The following is a 20,809-nucleotide window of genomic DNA, read 5'->3' as shown; positions in this document are numbered from 1 at the left end:
ACAATCTTCGTGATTTTTCTCTTGCGGATATTGTAATTATCTTTAATATTTTTATTTAGAATTAGTATTTTAAAATATATTTGACATATAAAAAAAGTAATTTTACATCTTCGCTAACATTTACATATTTTGCAGCTTCTATTAGGTTTTTTAAATAATTTTTAGTTATTGTCAATTTCTTGCCATTATAACTACGAAAAATATGTTCCAGTTCACTACATTTAGTTACAAATTCCAGTGTTGGTTTGAGTAAACTACCCTCAGAAACGTGGTTTACCCAAGTAAACGATTTATCGTTAGCGTCCGGAATATATCCAAGTAGGTATTTCTTTTTTTTTTGTAACTTAAATGCAATGAAACCGGCTAATTTTCCAATTCATCCCATTCCAGCTCTTTTATATTTGCATTAATAAAATCTTGATGACTGCCAATTAAATCTTCAGGGTTAATTTCTGTCTCACCACTAGGAAGGTTTAGCGAGGAAAAGATCTCTTCAGTGACAATTTCATAATTAATTATACTATTAGTAGTAATATTCCACTATAGTTTTTTTTAAACAATAGTCAGCTTCTGTAAAATGTTTTGATCATATTCTCGCGGTTTCTACATTAAACTTGTCTTGCCGAAAACACTTGAAGACCCATACTTTACGCATTTGTTTGTCTCTAGGAAACACACAAAAACGACGATTCGAAAAAGATTTCCTTTTTTTATTATAATTGTTTAAATAACCCACCACTGCACAATACATTATGGCAACCCAATAATTAGTCTTCTTTATAAAGTAGCTACAGGTAGTCGAGAGGAAGTTGCGTACGATAAATAAATTAGGTGATATTAACACAGTAAACTGAATGTTTACTGTGTCACCACAAAATTTATATAACAATATAATATACAAAGTCTTTACTACATCAATGAATAAATAAAAATCTCATTCATTACGTTTTGAAGCACACAGGAAAGCAACAGATAGAGCATTTAACTTGGCATCATTAAAGTTGTCTCGGGTTTACGTCACAGGTGTGCGAGAGAGATACAAGAACATGCGCGTTGACTTATTTTGTCTGGTTATAGTATCATGCCTTTGTGCTTTGTGTTCGCCCAATTTACCGCCACCTATTGGAGCGCTGAGCGCGCACCGTTGCACGCTCCGGGAGCGAACATAGCGGATACCCAGCTTCCACACATTATAAATATGGCATGTTTGTATGTAAAAGATCTACATTTTAATTAAGTTGTTTTTTAATATATAACAAATGTATAAAAGAAAGGATTTTGTCTTAATATTTAATAGAAAAAAAAATAATTTGGATTTCGTATATAAAATTTACCCTAATATAGATCAGGAGTCTGAGAGACATCTTGTCACCAGTTATGTTAGAATTTATCCAGTTATTTTCTTTATTATTCAGGTTTTTTAATGACTTCAGTTTCCAGTATAACGTTTTTTAAGTTTGTTTGTTTCCTTCTTTTGCAAGTATTTATTTTACCACCTAAGAACTTTATCATTTTGTTCCCCTAGATTGGAGATTAGACGTAGAGATAACACCCTTCCCCTGTTAAAACCTATTGTTACAAATTCCTATATGTATTCCGTTAAAAATCTTTATATTTTTAGAAAAACCTTTATTTCTTACAATTTTCTTTACAGCAATGTTAAAATAAATAAAGCTATAATTACAATATATACATTTAACGTATTAAAATAGTATGTACGTTAATATTAAACAGATGGAAATGGTTAATTCAGTCAAAGTTGCGGCGCTGGCTTTGGATCTGAAGAAAAGGCTATTCCTTCTTTTACCTAAAATATCATTTTATTAATAAATATCGTATTTGCAAACAAATATTAATACAATTTTTAAAATGTTACTTCTTCCAATGTTTTTAAAATATTAAGTAATTACAGTTCATTCGAATTACATATTCCCAACCAAAGACAAACAGGATCGTACTGAGGTGTATCATATATGATTTTTAAAAATATGTACTTTTTGAAACTAAGAATGTAAGAATTTCTTGAAGTTTAATTGTGATTAAAAATTAATGTTCCATTGAAGAAAAATGTGCTATAATAAAATATTCATAACAAAGTATTTTGAATAAAGTAGCATCATCATAAGTTTTTCAAAACATAAAAACATACCATTTAAATTATTCAGAGTCTGAGGAGCTACATGTGCTGCTTTCTTCGTCTGAATTTATTATTAATGGTACAATATTGGTCTCTATTATGTTTTCCAACTTCCACATTTAGGACTCGACTTTTTGTTTAACGTGTTGCACACATTTATGCCATGTAGTTAAAGTAATCTTATTTATTGCATCATAAAAAATATTTTTGATGTCTGCAAATTTAAAAGTACAGTAAAACCTCCCTTAACCGAAACCTTTTTAACCGAAACATCGTTTAACCGAAACGGCTGATAGTTTGAATAATTTCGCCAATTAAATTTTTATCGCAAAACGTAAACAACTAAATTAATTTCACTCACTGATGATGCCTATGTGTGTTGAGAAATAAAAAAAAACTAAGAGTTCTAAAAGATATTTCCGAAAAAGAACTTCCAGTTTTTTATAGAAGCCAAAAAAGCTCATGGATCTTGACCCCTTTATTTTCAGAATGGTTTGAAAAGAAATTCGTCTCAAGTGAAAAATCCTTTTTAAAATCAAAAAAACCTTCCCATCAAAGCATTATTTCTTATTGACAATGTGACAACTCACCCTTAAAATCTACAAAATGGTGACAATTGTCAGATTATTGCCACCGAATGTCACGAGCTTAATTCAGCCAGTAATAGAGACATTCAAGAAATATTATAGAGGAGCATTTTTAAGACACCTGTTATAACAGGAGATGAATGAATGCAAAAGTATTCCCGGAATTCTCAAATCTTTAATAATGAAACATGTTGTTTATTGGTGTCCTGAGTCGTGGGCCAAGGTCAAAACTTCAACTTTGAAAAAATGCTGGAACAAACTTTTTGATTGGATTATGATTGACGATCCTGAAGAAAAAAATGCTAAAAAAACGACAGAAGAAATTAAATGTTTAATAAAAAATTTGCCGGGATGTGACGAAATTAACCAAGAAGAGATACGTGAGTGGTTAGCAGCCGATGACTCAGAAAGTGAATTCACCGACCAGGACATCATTGATACGGTTCTTCATCCAGACAACCTGAGCGTATCAGACGACGAAGATGATGACCCAACAGACAACAGGCAGCACGAGACCGCCGACGATATTTTCAATGCCTTAGAGGTAAGAATTTTATGCAGTGGGCCTAATTAGTTAGGGACACTAGTAAGTTCTTAATTTTTGTTGTCATTGTATAAAGTTTTGTCCTTTTCATATTGCTTTACGTTTCGTCGAACAATCGAATGAGGCAAACCATGACGTTCTGCAAATGAACGATTGAGATATAGCTACAAAACATCGTTGTCAAATGAAAACGCAAAAGAAAATAGAAGATTTCTTTAAAATAGCTTGTTAAACTTGTTCATTTTCCTTAATTTTATTACTTTATTCTCTATTTACTTATTAGAAAACATTACAAAATCGCTCATAGTATTTTTAAATACCAATACTTTGACCAAGAATACTATGAAAACAATAATATTTTTAACCGACATTCTTGTTATCCGAAACGGCCTCCCCCCCCCCAATTATTTCGGTTAACGGAGGTTTTACTGTATGTATTATTTTTGGCTGCTAGATAATTTTTCACTTCTGCCCAGATGAGTTCAATCGGATTGAGCTCACAATGGTATGGAGGCTGCCTTAAAACTATTTTCTTTTGGTTTTTTGTCATCTTATCAATAATGTATTTGTTATATTGTCCCTTATCTTGCTTAACAATAGCCATCAGTTGCACTTTTAACATTGAGTCTTTAAAACCCTCAGCCATCAGCAAATTTTTTATCTCGGCCACGCGAAAAGGAAATAAAACTTTTCAAAACATCAATAAATTAAAATATTAGTTTCTCTTACGATTATCCAAGTGATTACCACAAGCTATTTTTAATTTTGATGAATACAAACTTTGATTTCGGATACTAAAAGTTTACTACACACTATAAAACTTATAAAAAATATCACGGCCAGTAAATAACTCAAAATAACTTTATAAAACACAAAATTGATTAACTTATAATATAACAAAATATATAAACCAACACACTACAATTTGAATATAATCTGACTGAGCAATTTGGACCTGTAAAATGACAATCATGCTTGCTCAAAGCGATAAATCATATTCAATAGCCTCTTGACGAATGGGAAGGCGAATACCGTCAGAACACGTGCGTGTCCGGCTGCTTATGTTGGGAATTTGCAATGTAAATAGGGTATATAAGATGTAACTAGGATGAGACGGTTCCAACTATTTGTTAAATCAATGCATTAAAAAATTTGTAGAGATTTTTTATATTATTTATATGAAAAATTAATAAAAATAAAAGCCAGGTAAATAAAACAAAGATAAAATGGTTCCGATCATTTTATCAAATAATTAAAGGGGAGAAAAAACTAAAATGTTTATAATTCGGTAAACAATTTGCTGATTTTGAATTAATTAATGTTTTTCACTTTTTATTATTATTTATTGGACGCATAAACGGCCCGGCAAGTCAATAATCTTACACTTTTGGTCAAAAAACGCATAAACGCCAATACTCCACAAGGCGGGATGGAACTAGAGAGAGATGCATTAAAAGTGCTGTATTTTATCATTAAACTACATTGTTTAGCTTTGGACTAGATAAATAGGACTGTAGCTCTTTTTTAGTAGATCTCTTTATCACCATATACGAGCCCTAACAACTATATGTTGGAACATGCAGTTATTTTGCGAATAAAATGCCAATTTACCGAAATTCTTTTATTAATTTTTTTTTTAATTGTAAAAATATGAAATTACCAACATTTTTATGATGTATGGAATTATTTTTACATTTTAATTGTATATTTGATGTTGATTACTATGTAATTAATTGTTTGATAACCGAAAAATGCTACTAATATTGGAACAATAGATTTTCAACAAATTAAAATTATTAAGGCATAACGTCGCCCTTAGCTTGAATAACAGTCGACTCTATTAAGCATTGTACCAACTAGGCCGTCACAGAATTCAGGGGTGACACTATCCCATATTTCTTGCAAGTTAGGATGTAGCTGTGGAAAAGTACGCTGAGGCTATTTCTTAGGCGATGTTTCATTTTGTGCCAAAGTGTCTCTATTGGATTAAGATCCAGGCTGCTAGAAGGATGTGACAAAACTTTAATGTCTTGTTCTCCCATCAATTTTTTGTTAGATTTCGCCATATGGCAAAAGACTCTGTCCTGTTGGAAGATGAAATCTTTTGAATGGATATAACTTTGCCGCACGTAAGTAACAAAGAATGTTAAAGGATATCTTGATATTTGGCTGCGCGTACTGTGCCTTCAATAAAATGTAAAGTTTTAAACCATTTGGTCGACATACAACCTTACACCATGATGCCCCATAAAAACTTTACAGTCCTTTTGAGACAATCCTTACGGAATGCTTCTGTTTTTTTCCCGAATCACACGCTTTCGGTAATCTCTCACAAATTCAAATTTGCTTTGGTCGCTAGGGATAACTTTGTCCTAGTTATGTTTGGTTTTCATTTAGCCCAAATGTAACGATTCCCTTTTTGAGTTTCCGTCAACAATAGTTTTTCTTAGGCCTACTCGAATAAATCAAAAAATTTATATCGCAAAGAAGAAACGATTAAACACACCTTACAAAAACTAAGACCGTTTTTGTGGATTTATTTGCGACAACATTCTCTGGAAACATTGATCCCAGTTTATCTGTTCCGCAGTTATTTCTCATAGTGTATTTTTTCTTCCCAACTTCTTCTGCTTCTAGTTCCATGACCGTTATCGATCGTTGGATATCATGTTGGCTACCATATTCGCTATCGTGACTTTATTGACAGCAGCTCTAAATAATGATGTAGTCGATTTTCCGTTCCATTGTCTTAGATTTTTCAGCCAAGAGGTTATTCTTCTACCAGGACCACGTTTAGCTTGGATCTTTCCCTGAATGACCAGATGTAAAAGTTCATATTTTTCAGGGTGTCCCACAATGTGACCGAAGTATTGCATCTTGCGTTTCTTTATTATATTGACCAGTTGTGTTGTTTGGTTCAGGCATTTAAGGACCTCCTTATTTCTAACTCTAATTAATTTCCCAACGTGCATACTGTAATTAAATGCCTTACACTCCTTTGAGAAACAGCATTTGGACGGCCTGCCCTTTTGCCGGGAACATCAATACTGTAAATTTCACCATATTTCTTAATTATATTAAACACAGTAGTTGTTGCTACAGTTACTTGGCTGGAATTTTCAGGCAATGTTTTTCCTTTATGGTACTGATGAATAATACTTTATTTCTTTTTTATATCAGTAGGCTTTCCATGTGCCATTTTTGTATTTTACATACGTAATAAAACTAACGGTCGTTAATAATTCATACTCAAATGACGCATGACAATTATTGTTGACAACTCACTACCTACTCGTATGTTTGATTTCAAAGCCTTCTTTACGTCAACCTGATAAAACTTAAGAAACGTGGGGAAAAGCAGAAAATGTTCCAGTATTTACTTGCCAGCAGTTTTCGATTATCAAACAATTAATTAAATAGTACACAATATAAAATATATAATTAAGCCCTAAAAATGATTCAATACATCATAAAAACTATTGTTAATTTCATATTTACAATTAAAAAAAATTAAATAAAAGAATTTCGGTAAATTGGTATTTTATTCTGACCCCCTCAGAGAGAGATGCATTAAAAGTGCTGTATTCTATCATGAAACTACATTGTTTAGCTTTGGACTAGATAAATAGGACTGTAGCTCTTTTTTAGTAGATCTCTTTATCACCATATACGACCCCTAACAACTATATGTTGGAACATGCAGTTATTTTGCGAATAAAATGCCAATTTTGAAGCATGTTCATAATTTCTTTAAATTATTCCCTTTAATAAACTATTTTCACGCCGCCCATGCCTGCATACCTTCGTTTTGTTACGCCTTTTTTTAACAAAGAAATAACTTCGCCAAATGTTTCTTCTTCTTTTTATCTTGTTTTGGTACATAAAAATCTTTCCTAATAACAAAGGAAAAAGGACCTATTGTGAAATCTCCGAGCTACCTTCTCAGAAAATCAGAAGAGTTGTTTTTCGTAGAAACTTTACTTTCTATTGGTAAACGCTACGAAAATGAACCCCAGTAGCCCGGATATTTAATGTCAATTTCGCGTGGCATCCTTCAGCCAATATCCCCTCCCTATTTTCAACCTTCGCTTGTCTAAGCCCTTCTAAATTCACAATCCGATATTCATTTCCAAGTTGGTTCCTGTGGCAAGCGGTCTTATCTTCGACAATCGGCGACGTCTTACAACTGAAGTCACTTCTGTTTGCCGTTCCTATTTTACACCAATTCAGATTGTACACCAATTCAGATTGTATACCGATTCCTATTATACACCGTCCATCCGTGTACAATTTTCAAGCATTCACCGCAAAGTTAGTTCACCTGAACATCAGTCATCTTTATGTTACCTCAACCACCTGTAGTACCCCGGTACCGGTAGCTGCCTCTTTTCGTCGGCCTAACAGACAATCTAAGGGATTACGTTAGGAAGACTGCAATTTATTGTGGTCGTGTCGTCCCAACTACCTGTTGTGGTGGACCGAAGTCAAGTGCCTTATTGAGGGCGTCATACCATTATTTGAATACACCTGTGAGTATAAGTTTTATTGACTAAACTGTGGTAACGAAATCTTTAACAGTTGATTTATGACTCCAGTTCAGTGTACCTTCTTGTTTATGTAGGTTTGGTTTGACTGAGTAATATAGTAAAAATACAGGATAATATATACGTATAATTAACGGACCATTTACTTTATATATGTAGGTATAATTATAATGTTCCTTGCCTTTTTTTTCTAATTCTTGAGGATACTAAATTATTTATAACTATTTTTTTGAGATATTTTTTTGTTTGTAATTAATAATCAGTTACGCAATAATCATGCTATTTAATCAACTGTTTAATAAAATTTAATATGGTACATTTACTTTAACAAATATACCTAAATATAGTTTTGTTAAAGAACTTTTTGCTTTTTATTTCTTTTATATTTTTTTTATACAATTTGGATTTATATTTTTGTGTTTCTCTTCCAGGCATTTTTTATTGAATTATATTATTATATTTATTTGTTTGATCGTATATTTTAAGTATATGTGTCGAAATATTAGGAGTGTACCGCATAATTCCGATACTTTTCTCTTTCACGGTTTACTTTATCCTCGCCTGAGTTCTCTAGCTGTACCTTACCTTTCTCGTCGTCCTTTTTTATGTGCCTTAAGGTTTCCCTGTTCCTCTAAAAATAGGGTGGTGCCCAAATAACTTTTCTTCTCTTATCTCTTATCTTCTCTTCTAACTTCTTGTCTTTGTGTCGTAAGTACTTCTTTAATTGATCCGTGATATTTGAGCTGTAACAAGAACCCCGACCAAGATACCTCTACCAGACTGAAGCCCGAGCCTAGTACCGTTCTTTGTGTAACCTCCAATCGATCATCAAGAGGGTACAATTTACCGAAATTCTTTTATTTAATTTTTAACATTTTTATGATGTATGGAATTATTTTTACATTTTAATTGTATATTTGATGTCGATTACTATGTAATTAATTGTTTGATATCCGAAAAATGCTACTAATATTGGAACAATAGATTTTCAACAAATTAAAATTATTAAGGCATAACGTCGCCCTTAGCTTGAATAACAGTCGACTCTATTAAGCATTGTACCAACTAGGCCGTCACAGAATTCAGGGGTGAGACTATCCCATATTTCTTGCAATTTAGGATGTAGCTGTGGAAAAGTACGCTGAGGCTATTTCTTAGGCGATGTTTCATTTTGTGCCAAAGTGTCTCTATTGGATTAAGATCCAGGCTGCTAGAAGGATGTGACAAAACTTTAATGTCTTGTTCTCCCATCAATTTTTTGTTAGATTTCGCCATATGGCAAAAGACTCTGTCCTGTTGGAAGATGAAATCTTTTGAATGGATATAACTTTGCCGCACGTAAGTAACAAAGAATGTTAAAGGATATCTTGATATTTGGCTGCGCGTACTGTGCCTTCAATAAAATGTAAAGTTTTAAACCTTTTGGTCGACATACAACATTACACCATGATGCCCCATGGAAACTTTACAGTCCTTTTGAGACAATCCTTACGGAATGCTTCTGTTTTTTCCCGAATCACACGCTTTCGGTAATCTCTCACACATTCAAATTTGCTTTGGTCGCTAGGGATAACTTTGTCCTAGTTATGTTTGGTCCACAAAAGTTTTGATTTTGCCCAAATGTAACGATTCCCTTTTTGAGTTTCCGTCAACAATAGTTTTTCTTAGGCCTACTCGAATAAATCAAAAAATTTATATCGCAAAGAAGAAACGATTAAACACACCTTACAAAAACTAAGACCGCTTTTGTGGATTTATTTGCGACAACATTCTCTGGAAACATTGATCCCAGTTTATCTGTTCCAGGTAGCAGTTATTTCTTATAGTGTATTTTTTCTTCCCAACTTCTTCTGCTTCTAGTTCCATGACCGTTATTGATCGTTGGATATCATGTTGGCTACCATATTCGCTATCGTGACTTTATTGACAGCAGCTCTAAATAATGATGTAGTCGATTTTCCGTTCCATTGTCTTAGATTTTTCAGCCAAGAGGTTATTCTTCTACCAGGACCACGTTTAGCTTGGATCTTTCCCTGAATGACCAAATGTAAAAGTTCATATTTTTCAGGGTGTCCCACAATGTGACCGAAGTATTGCATCTTGCGTTTCTTTATTATATTGACCAGTTGTGTTGTTTGGTTCAGGCGTTTAAGGACCTCCTTATTTCTAACTCTAATTAATTTCCCAACTTGCATACTGTAATTAAATGCCTTACACTCCTCTGAGAAATAGCATTTGGACGGCATGCCCTCTTGCCGGGAACATCAATACTGGAAATTTCACCATATTTCTTAATTATATTAAACACAGTAGTTGTTGCTACAGTTACTTGGCTGGAATTTTCACGCATTGTTTTTCCTTTACGGTACTGATGAATAATACTTTATTTCTTTTTTATATCAGTAGGCTTTCCATGTGCCATTTTTGTATTTTACATACGTAATAAATCTAACGGTCGTTAATAATTCATACTCAAATGACGCATGACAATTATTGTTGACAACGCACTACCTACTCGTATGTTTGATTTCAAAGCCTTCTGTACGTCAACCTGATAAAACTTAAGAAACGTGGGGAAAAGCAGAAAATGTTCCAGTATTTACTTGTCAGCAGTTTTCGATTATCAAACAATTAATTAAATAGTAAACAATATAAAATATATAATTAAGCCCTAAAAATGATTCAATACATCATAAAAACTGTTAATTTTATATTTACAATTAAAAAAATAATTAAGTAAAAGAATTTCGGTAAATTTGCATTTTATTCGCAAAATAACTGATTGTTCCAACGTATAGTTGTTAGAGCACGTATGCAACAGGTTACGTAGCTACCCAAAGATTCTCTTCTCTCAATTTTTGTAACGATTTTCAAAACGACAAATGTAAACGAATCCTAAACTATTGCACTCATGGATCTGTACGTTGAAAATCTTCCTGAAAGTTATACATAGTAGAAGAGATACAAAATATGAAGAAAAATAAAATTATTCAAAAGTGGATTTTGAAAAAGAGGTCTGGGATCAGGTGAAGCACTATATGGATCTTTTAATCGAGTTCAGCATGAAAAACTTATTCTTATAAAATTCATAAGTATTCTTAAATAGCATAAATAGCAGTAGACATCTCTAAATTATATCACATCATCAAAACAATACCGAAATCAAAGGAGAACTGACAATAGAAATATCATACTTAGAGGAGTATAATGCGCAGTAGCATACCTAAAAACTATGTAACGACATCCAATTTAACTCTACCAATCGTCAGTCATCATTCTCGTTTGTAAACTTTGCGTTGAGAACTGAACACCTTCCAAATATCTTGTTACGATTCCGCGAATAAAAAGTCCTCATGAAAATCGAAATTTTCCTCGTTAAAAATAATATAGCATGTATGTGAGCTGGATTTTTGTGCCAGCACTGATTTGCAGTAGTTCAGATTAAAAAAATCGGTTCTCCGCGAATGTGCAAATTTCTAAAGCGTTCTGTCCCAAAAATTGTTCAAGATGTACTCCTCCAATATACACTTGAGTGCAAAACAATCGACTCAAAAGCGATATTTGAGATGACACCTTCTGTTTCAATGTAAGAAGTATGAAAATAAAAAGATATTATGTGCAAACAATAACTTTATTATTGAACTTACAAAAACTGCTATTGATTTATTTGGAAAATGCATTATAAAAACAATATGCAATACAAACAGAGTTCCTTAAATATTCATCATTGGAACCAAGGAAGAAAGACGTTATGAACAGAGAAATCATCGATTATAAAATGAATTTCTTTATTTTTCAGTATTTGATATTATCACCCTTACTCTTAATTACACTTTCCAATCGATTTCGCATGGATCGGATGACTCTTCTAATAAATTCTTGAGGCGTTGCTTCCAATTCATAATTAAGCTCAACTCTCAATTTCATTATGCTCCTTGGTGCATGATTTCTGTCCCGGACCCTTTGTGTAGGCTCATCCCAAACATGCTCTATTGGATTTATGTCTGGGCTCAACGCAGGCCAATTTATTGTGGGTATAGTGATCTTAGTCAGATATGTGGTGGTGACGCGTGCGGTATGGCACCGTGCATTATCGTACATTAAAATAAAGGCATCACCTATAAATCCCGCGTATGGAACCAAATGTTCCTCCAAAATGTCTCTGGTGTAACGATCCGCCGTTAAACATCCTCCACCAGGCACGAAAACTAACTCCGTTTTCCCATCCATGGAACTGCCTGCCCAAAACATACAAGAACCGCCTCCATAATACACAATTTCTCGTATACAACATTAAGCAAATCACTCTCCCGGCCTTCTATAGACTTGACGTCTCTTGTCGTTGCCATGCTGGCAGATCTTACTTTTGTCGAAGAATAATACCTGACTCCATTGATAGTCGTCCCAATCCATCGCCTTTGCTTCTGGGCTGCAGTTAGCTTGGGACCGTAGCTGCCCTTTTGGTGTCAGGTTGACTGCTTTTTGTCTCCTTCTAACTGTCCAAATGCTGGTAATCAGAACGCGGATCTCTCTAAGCTCCTCTTTGAGATTAGCGCCAGTCAAATGTCGATTTCTCATAGATTTCGATACAAGAAATCGATCATCTCTCTCCGTTTTTATTCTTTTATAACCTCCTTCTTGTTGGCGGACATAATCATCAGTATCTTGGCACTGACAATACACTCGGGACATAGTAGATTGGTTTAAATTTAGTCGATTTACCACGGCCCTCTGGCTCAGGCCTTCTCTTAATAATGCTACTGCTTCAGCTGCTTTAACAGATGTAGTATCCATTATTAATGTAGTTGAAACTTAAGTGACTGATTTAATAGTAGGTTACACTAACGAACGCGTTAAATCAGTGCGAGTCGATTTTAATAAGTCAAATTCTGACCCCCTCTCTAAGTGTTGCATTATTTATTTGTAATAAGTCATCCAATTCACCAAAAAACATTTTTTTTTAAACTAAATAATAAGGTAAATGATTGTACACTAAATATTTGTAAATTTACACTTTTTAGATTGAAACAGAAGACGTACTTGCACAAAATAATTTTGAGTCGATTATTTTGCACTCAAGTGTAGTTAATTAATACAGAATTTTAATAAAAAAAACTTACTTTTTTCATTTGGATCTTTTGTACCACACAATTTGTATGCGATTTTAACCTTCCTTTTTTCGTTTATATATCCTGGAATGTATAAACTCGGCACATCTAACCTTCCGTGTAGTAGCAATTTGTTAAAATCTTGCTCTAACCGCTCAGCGATTGGTCCCTTAAAATGTAAAAGAAGCTGTACGCAGCCATCGTTATGTAACGATCTGGTTTTTCTACTATCCACTGTCAAGAACCACTCCGGGATCCCCATAACTTCTCTAATATCTTCAATAAATTGAGCCCTGTAAAGGAAAGAATAGACATTTATAGATTTGAACAAATATATTAAATTTAGTATTTAATTGCTGATTGAGAAATGCCACAAACAATGAAAATGATTATTTCTATACTCTATCGATTAGGAAAGGGCATTAGACGAGGTGAAATACAAAGAGAAAAGATATAGTAGAATCAATTACGAGTTATGAGACTACAAAAACTTGGAACTTAGTATATCTGTTAACGTGGATCAATAATTAACAAATGGTATAACAATAAGATGGAAAGTTCGTATTTAACCCTACACTGCTTAATGCATCATAATATGAAACATACCGAGAATTTACATGTATAACACAGTGAAATAATATTAAGTCCAAACAGCACTATGTAATATATTGGATATATACCACTCTATTATATGTACACACTTTGTAACCTGTCAACGTCGTCTAATATTTTATAAAACGCGCGAATTAGTCAGTTATCACTTAACCGTCGTCTTGACGATAACGCTGAGTTTAAAAATTTTTTATAGGTGTTATTAATGAAAATTGAATGTGCAAAATTAGTATTAGTTTTATTCAGCATCTACTATTATTTTTAAAGGTATAGTAAACAATTTGTTTGTATCATTTATGAGACATAATGTAATTTGAATATTATTTTAGATGTCTAGCTGGTATATGAAGAGGTCTTTATCAGATAAAGAATTGCAAGTTATAGTCGACAATTGAGATGATAGGTAGTGAAGATGATTGTGATATAAGTGATACTGAAGATGTGAATAATGATATAGATTTAGAACATATAGACATATCAAATATTCCAGTGGTATTTGAAGATCTGCTGAGTGGGGCAGAACTGGAAGATACAGCAGAAAATGAGCGAGGACGACCATCTACAAGTTCTATTAAACAGGATATACAATTGAAGAAAAAGAAAGGGCCAATACGCTATATTCCTTCAAAAGATAATCGAACAGATGCTGTAGGACATTGGCCGAACTACACTAGCGATCGAACCTGATGCAAAAAGCCAAATTATAAAAAATTAACATATATGTTAAATGTGTCAAGTGTGGTTTACATTTATGTTTTAATAAGGATTCAAACTGTTTCTTTCAATCTCATCAATAAAAATATTATACTATAAAGGTACTTAAGTATTTTATAGACAAAATATATTTACTGTCTGATATACATCAGACAGTAAATAAAGAATTAAACAAAAATTTAGGAAATATCGACCACAATAGAATTAGCGAGTACGATGACATAAACGTTCTGTGGAAAACTATTAAAGAACAAATGAACAATGTAACGGAAAAACATCTAAAAGTAACACCTAGAAATAACAAACAGGAATGGATGACAGAAGAGATTTTACAATTAATGAACAAACGAAGAGAATCTAAAGGAAAAAATGACAAGGACGGAGAATACAAAAGACTAAATAGAATAATTCGAAAAAAAAAATAACCGAAGCAAAAGAGAAATGGCTGGAAACAAAATGCGTGGAAATAGAAGAACTACAACAAAGGCACGATTTTTTTAATTTACATAAAAAGGTAAAAGAGTTTACATCGACTACCAAGAGAACGACTTTTCACACCATGCTGAACACGGATGGCAAACTGCTAGAATCAACGGAAGATAAACTGAAAGAATGGGAAAACTATATTAAAATTCTTTTTCACGACATACGAGAAGAACCAAGATTGGAAAATAACAACGAAGGGCCAACAATTCTGAAATCTGAAATCATAAATGCAATTAATCATCTTAAAACAAATAAAAGCCCAGGTCCAGACGGAATATACCCAGAAACGTTAAAATTAATCAGCGAAGAAAATATCGAAATATTTGTCCTTTTATTCAATCGCATTTATGATACAGGTAAAATACCCCAAGATTGGCTGGAGTCAATATTCATCCCACTACCAAAAAAGCCAAACCCACAACACTGCAATGAGTTCCGTCTGATAAGCCTTATGAGTCATGCAGTAAAAGTCCTACTAAAAATCATACATAATCGTATCTATAGAAAGTGCGAAACAATCATCGGAGACGATCAGTTTGGATTCAGAGCCGGCATGGGAACGAGAGAAGCCCTGTTCAGTTTACTAGTTCTCGCCCAAAAATGCTACGACCAACAGAAATATATATTTATATGCTTTATAGACTTCGAAAAAGCATTTGATAGAGTAAGACACGACCTACTATTAAAACGTTTGCAAGAAGTCGGTTTAGATGGAAAAGACATCAAATTCTTAAAAAACTTCGAAGGATCGAAGGTTCCACATCCGCAGAAGTAGAAATTAGGAGGGGAGTTAGACAGGGATGTGTTCTGTCGCCTCTGCTGTTTAATCTTTACTCCGAGTTTCTATTTAAAGAAGCATTGGAAGATTCCAAGGATGGAGTCAATGTGAATGGCGTAAATATCAACAGTATCAGATACGCCGATGATACAGTGTTAATTGCGGATTCCGACTTAGGTCTACAACGACTCATCGACAAGACCAACTCGACCTGTGAGCAATTTGGTATGAAAATAAACATTAAAAAAACCAAAGTGATGTCAATCCGAAAGAACCAAAACGTACCTCAACCTTGCACAATAAATGGGCACATTTTAGAACAGGTCAATAGATTTAAGTACCTGGGATGTTGGATCGATAGCAGCCTAAATCCTGATCTAGAAATAAGATCGAGAATAGAACAGGCCAGAAAATCTTTCGAAAAAATAAAAAAATTGCTTTGTGATTCTCGAATAAAACTCGAAATTCGACTACGTTTATCAAAATGCTACGTCTGGTCGACTCTTCTATATGCAGTTGAAACGTGGACCCTTAAAACATCAACCGTAAATAAATTGGAGGCCTTTGAAATGTGGATCTACCGGAGAATACTCAAAATTTCATGGACATCGCATACCTCAAACGAAGAAGTGCTGCATAGAATAGGCAAGGAAAGAGAACTTTTTAACACAGTAAAAGTTAGAAAAACATCATACCTAGGCCACATACTGAGAAATAATAAGTACCAATATGCCCAACTTATAGTGAAAGGAAAAATCGAGGGAAAGAGAGGCCTAGGAAGGAAAAGACTATCGTGGCTCAGAAACATCCGACAATGGACAGGGCTAAATTTTGAACAGCTAATAAGAACAGCTGAAGATAGAGAAGAGTTTAAAATTGTAGTAGCCAACCTCCATTGAGGAGAGGGCACTTTAAGAAGAAGTATTTTATTTCCTATATATAATTTTACCCAAATGCACTTTGTATCAAATTTGATACATTACCGACTTCTTTATAAAATAGCTATACATATAATTTTTTCCAATATAAAATTAAAAATTGAGCATTGTAGGGTTAAGTTTTATTATGTCTGCTGGATAACTGGACTAATAGAAAATACCAAATAAGAAAAACTCTCATGATTTTTTTTTTGAAAATATTTGAATAACTGAAATGTTTCTGCTCTCTTCTTCACAGCATGGTCGCTGTTCTTTGTTTACGAAAAGCGGAGACAAAGTGAAATGTGCTAAGTAGAAGTCAAAACTTGGACTCGAGTAGTCATCAAAATAGTATAAGACTGAAATTCTTAAAAATTTGGTTAAATGATATGCTGAATATTTGCTATAAAAAATAACTTTTATATACCAACTCTTTTTAGACATGAATTCTTAAATTTCATGTGCAAAGACCCTGTTATACGACGGCTAATGTCGTTGTGTTAGCAGCGCTGCGTTAGTGTCGGCCCAACCGGAGAATGGCACTACCATGGAGTAAATTATACGAACGACATTGCCATCGGCGACACAACACATGAATCAACAGCTGAATTAGCAGCTAAATCAACGATTGTTGCAACTACACAACGAAGCAAATACTTTTATTTTATAAGCGTCAATAAAAAACAAACAATTCCGTCAACTGGATCACAAAATAAACGCCACAAGGAAAATGAATTCCTTCAGTTGGCTATATACCATGACTCACATTATTTTTTTATTTAAAAAAATCGTTTATAAAACGTATATTAATAAAAAAACCCTATCGGGCTACATCACAGACCGTTTTCGGAAAGTCTATTCCATCATCAGTGCTATCTGGATTTACATGTTTAAAGGCACTAGATATATTGGTAAATACAGTTGAATTAGTTTTAAATTACATTTTTTTTTATTTTATTTTTATTTTTTTTTATTTACGTTTATAATATATAAATACAGTTGAATTAGTTTTAAATTACATTTTTTATGTTAAAAAACTAGGATGTTTAAGTTATACACGGAATTAGCTTCATGACAACGTAGGACTCTACTGGGTTTGCTAGCCATTAGACACAAAAGCCATTAGACGAAGTGTCCCTGAGGACTTGTTGGTAGCAAGTGATACAAAGTAAACGTTTAACTTGCATGGTATGGAACAGGAATGACACAGCCCAACAAAATGAAAAAATGTGCTGCTTAAGAAATAACGAATTTTAAATATTTTTGATGCTCTGATTTCAAAAATGTCTTTTTTTTCATAGTAATTTTTTTTGGTATCGATTGTATAATTTTAACTTTGCTCGAAAAGATATACACAAAGACACCTGTAAGAGACACCAATGGAATATAATAAACGTCCGCACCAGAAGAGGAGCAAATACGGATTCTGATTACTACCGGGTCGAAAGTAGGGTAAGGGCCAGAATTTTAAACATTTAAAAATGATACAATGAACGATACAACGGACGTAAAGATACGAACAAAATATAAATATCAAACTAGAAAACAGACTAAAACATGAAAACATAAATGAAGAGTGGGAAGGGTGCAGAAAAATCATGAAAGAAGCAGCTTAAGAATTACTAGGCATGGAAGGTAAACAAAGAAGAACAAGAACGAATGACCGTTTTGAGGAAGAATGTCATATTATAACACAAAGAAAAAACAGAGCATATGTACTGATGCAACAGAACTCGACAAGCAGAGGACGAATATAAATAACTACGTAAAGAAGAAAAGAAATCCACCACAGAAAGAAGAGAGAAAATATGAACAAAGAACTTCAAGAACTACAAGAAAGAACTAAGTAAGCCAATAGAGACAAGAAAATTTTACAGAAACTGAACAAAAGCAGAAAAGAATTCAAACAAAAGAAGTGAAGAGATAAGGAGGGTAATATATTGACAGAATATCAAGAAAAACTAAGAAGATGGAATTCTTGAATGCGACCGAGAATGTTTTAGATTGTATTGATATATTAGAGGTTCGTTTGTAATACTCCATTTAACGTTTTTTTATATTTAATTATGTGTTCTTAGTATGCCATAAACTAAATAAAAAAATAAATTATCCACTACTGACACGCTTCTTGGTAAAACTCATAGAGACAGCTAAATGATAAGATAACTTAATTGATCACGCGTATGACTCACTTCATTTTTTATTTGCTGGAGTTATAGTAATTGCATAGTAGTGAGTTTGTATCACCAGACGTATAGAAATAAAACTTTTAAGCTACTTCTACTTGTGTATTTTAATATGAAAGTCATTTCTTTGTAATTAAATTTCATTTTTCTATTATTTCGAACCCAGGGAACTCAGTGGAAGGTAAACGTAAACGTACTAATAATGTTATACTTACACGACAAACCTGGGCGGTTTTTCAATATTAGCATATTTAATAATATCATAGTCCGGTTCGATATTCGCACAAGCGTATCTCTCTCCTCTTCTATCTGGTGCCAATATGACGATAGATCTTCCAATAGCGGTTACGTCGCCTTCTAGTGGAAAGTTTGAATCTGTAAAAACTTTTCTTTCTAGGCCAATATCTATAGTTCCTAATCGAGCTGAGAGATCACCCACGTGACATCGAAGGGGATTTTCTGGGCCACATTCTTGTTGGTACAAGTCAGTCTGAAAAGATAAATAAATAAATAAAAGCCAAAAATGATATGACACATAGTTTTGAACGAATACGAATGTTATATCTAGAGGCGATATTGTAATTTGAGGTTATTTTAACGATTCTTCTTCCTCACGTGCCATATCAGAATTATCCGGCGTTGGCAATTACCATTGCGAAGGCTTCTCGATCTTCTGTCACATGAAATATTTGCCCTGCATTTATAGTCCAAGAGATAGAGCCGAAATTTTGAACTGATCAGTAATATGACATTTCTTTATTGGAATATATTCATTGTAACTAGGTTAAGACTTTGTCTTACAGGCGGACGCCCCTCGTGGCACAGGGGGTGGCTATACATGGATGAAGTTGTCATTTTTTTCGGAAAAATTAACGATCGATAATATGGCTGAAAATTTGCCCAGAGTAAGATCCTGGTATAACTAGACGAAATCCCAAAGGGCGGACGCGAGAGTGGATACATAAGGGGTGGCGGACAGGGGTGAAGTTGCAATTTTTTGGGGAAAAATTAACGATACGTAATATGTCCGCCATTTTCATGGCTCATTATTTAGCCCCTAAAAACTCTAAATCCAAAAGGACGCACAGCTGGGTTGGTACAGAGAGCCATAAAACGGGGTCAAATGTACCACTTGCCTGCGCATTTTAGGTCTCGGTAACAATTTTCAAACTGATTTTATTATGATATTTTTATACCGATTGATTTGAAAATTTGTATTCTCACTTCTGTTACTATACTGAAAAGCGTCAAGTAGAGTTTTCCTCTAAATTTTCAAAAAAAATTTCCGTAAATGAAAATTTTCGTAATTTCTTGAGGTAAAATCTAATTTGTAGAATCCTTTCGATTTTCTGTAAGTTATACCAAATAATATAGACGCTTATCGTATATATAGCGTCTATATATAAGCGTCTATATTCTTTGGTTATACCATGATTTTTTCCAAAAATTTTCAAACGATTTTTCCGATAAGAAAAAAAAATTTAGAAAAACTTTTCTAAAACATTTGATAAAACTCTACGTCATCGTCTGAATCTTTTATAGAATATTTTGTAGTTTTAAAATGATATTATGATAATGTTTTTTTTTCAAACTAAAGTCATATTTACTTTAAAAATCACATTCTTCGACTTCGATTGTAATGAAGTTTTTGAAACCTTAGAAACTTTCATATGTCACTTATATGGAACAGGACTGACGAGAACAATTCCAAAAAGAAAAGTAAACGATGTCAGATTTTCACTATTTGACCGGCAGTATAAGTTGCATGATGTGAACGAGCCTTTTAAAAAAAAAACTAAAAAATTTCGATGCTTCAAGCTTACCACCATGTCAAGATGAATCAAGATGAACACCAACATCTACTGCGAGCTCATTATATTTCAAATATTTGGACAAATGCTCATAAAAAAGTACCAACAGAATTGATTGTTGAAGAACATGGTTGGGAGCTTGAAGATGAAACATATAAATTCAAATGGCTTAGTGGACCTCAGATGCCAGAATTAGTTCGAGAAGTAGTGATTGAAAATGAAGCAGATAATGAATGTGATATTATTGAAAGTGAAAGCGACGAAGATGATGAATGTGATGACATCAATGAGAATGAGAGTGACAAAAATGACGAAATTTTTAATATAAACGAAATAGATTAAGATTTTACATTGTATATTTTGTTACTATGTATTTTATTTATGT

The 20,809-nt window shown here is 33.2% G+C and overlaps 1 protein-coding gene across 1 annotated transcript in view; it reads right to left on the bottom strand.

Moving 5' to 3' along the window:
* Positions 1–1,616: 1,616 nt before the first annotated feature.
* Positions 1,617–20,809, bottom strand: part of Rsod (superoxide dismutase family protein Rsod) — a 72,507-nt gene continuing 53,314 nt past the window's right edge. Inside the window, exons 14-16 of the mRNA XM_072522864.1 lie at positions 18,829–19,103; positions 12,933–13,213; positions 1,617–1,807 (exon numbers count right to left, since the gene is read on the bottom strand). Of these exons, the coding sequence (XP_072378965.1) occupies positions 1,704–1,807; positions 12,933–13,213; positions 18,829–19,103 (660 nt within the window). The 3' untranslated portion in view covers positions 1,617–1,703. The remainder of the gene's footprint in view (positions 1,808–12,932; positions 13,214–18,828; positions 19,104–20,809) is intronic.

The sequence above is a fragment of the Diabrotica undecimpunctata genome, chromosome 2 (assembly GCF_040954645.1).
Source record: "Diabrotica undecimpunctata isolate CICGRU chromosome 2, icDiaUnde3, whole genome shotgun sequence".
Lineage (NCBI taxonomy): Eukaryota > Metazoa > Arthropoda > Insecta > Coleoptera > Chrysomelidae > Diabrotica > Diabrotica undecimpunctata.
Note: the sequence above shows the minus strand (reverse complement) of the source record. Positions and strands in the feature narration are given on the sequence as shown.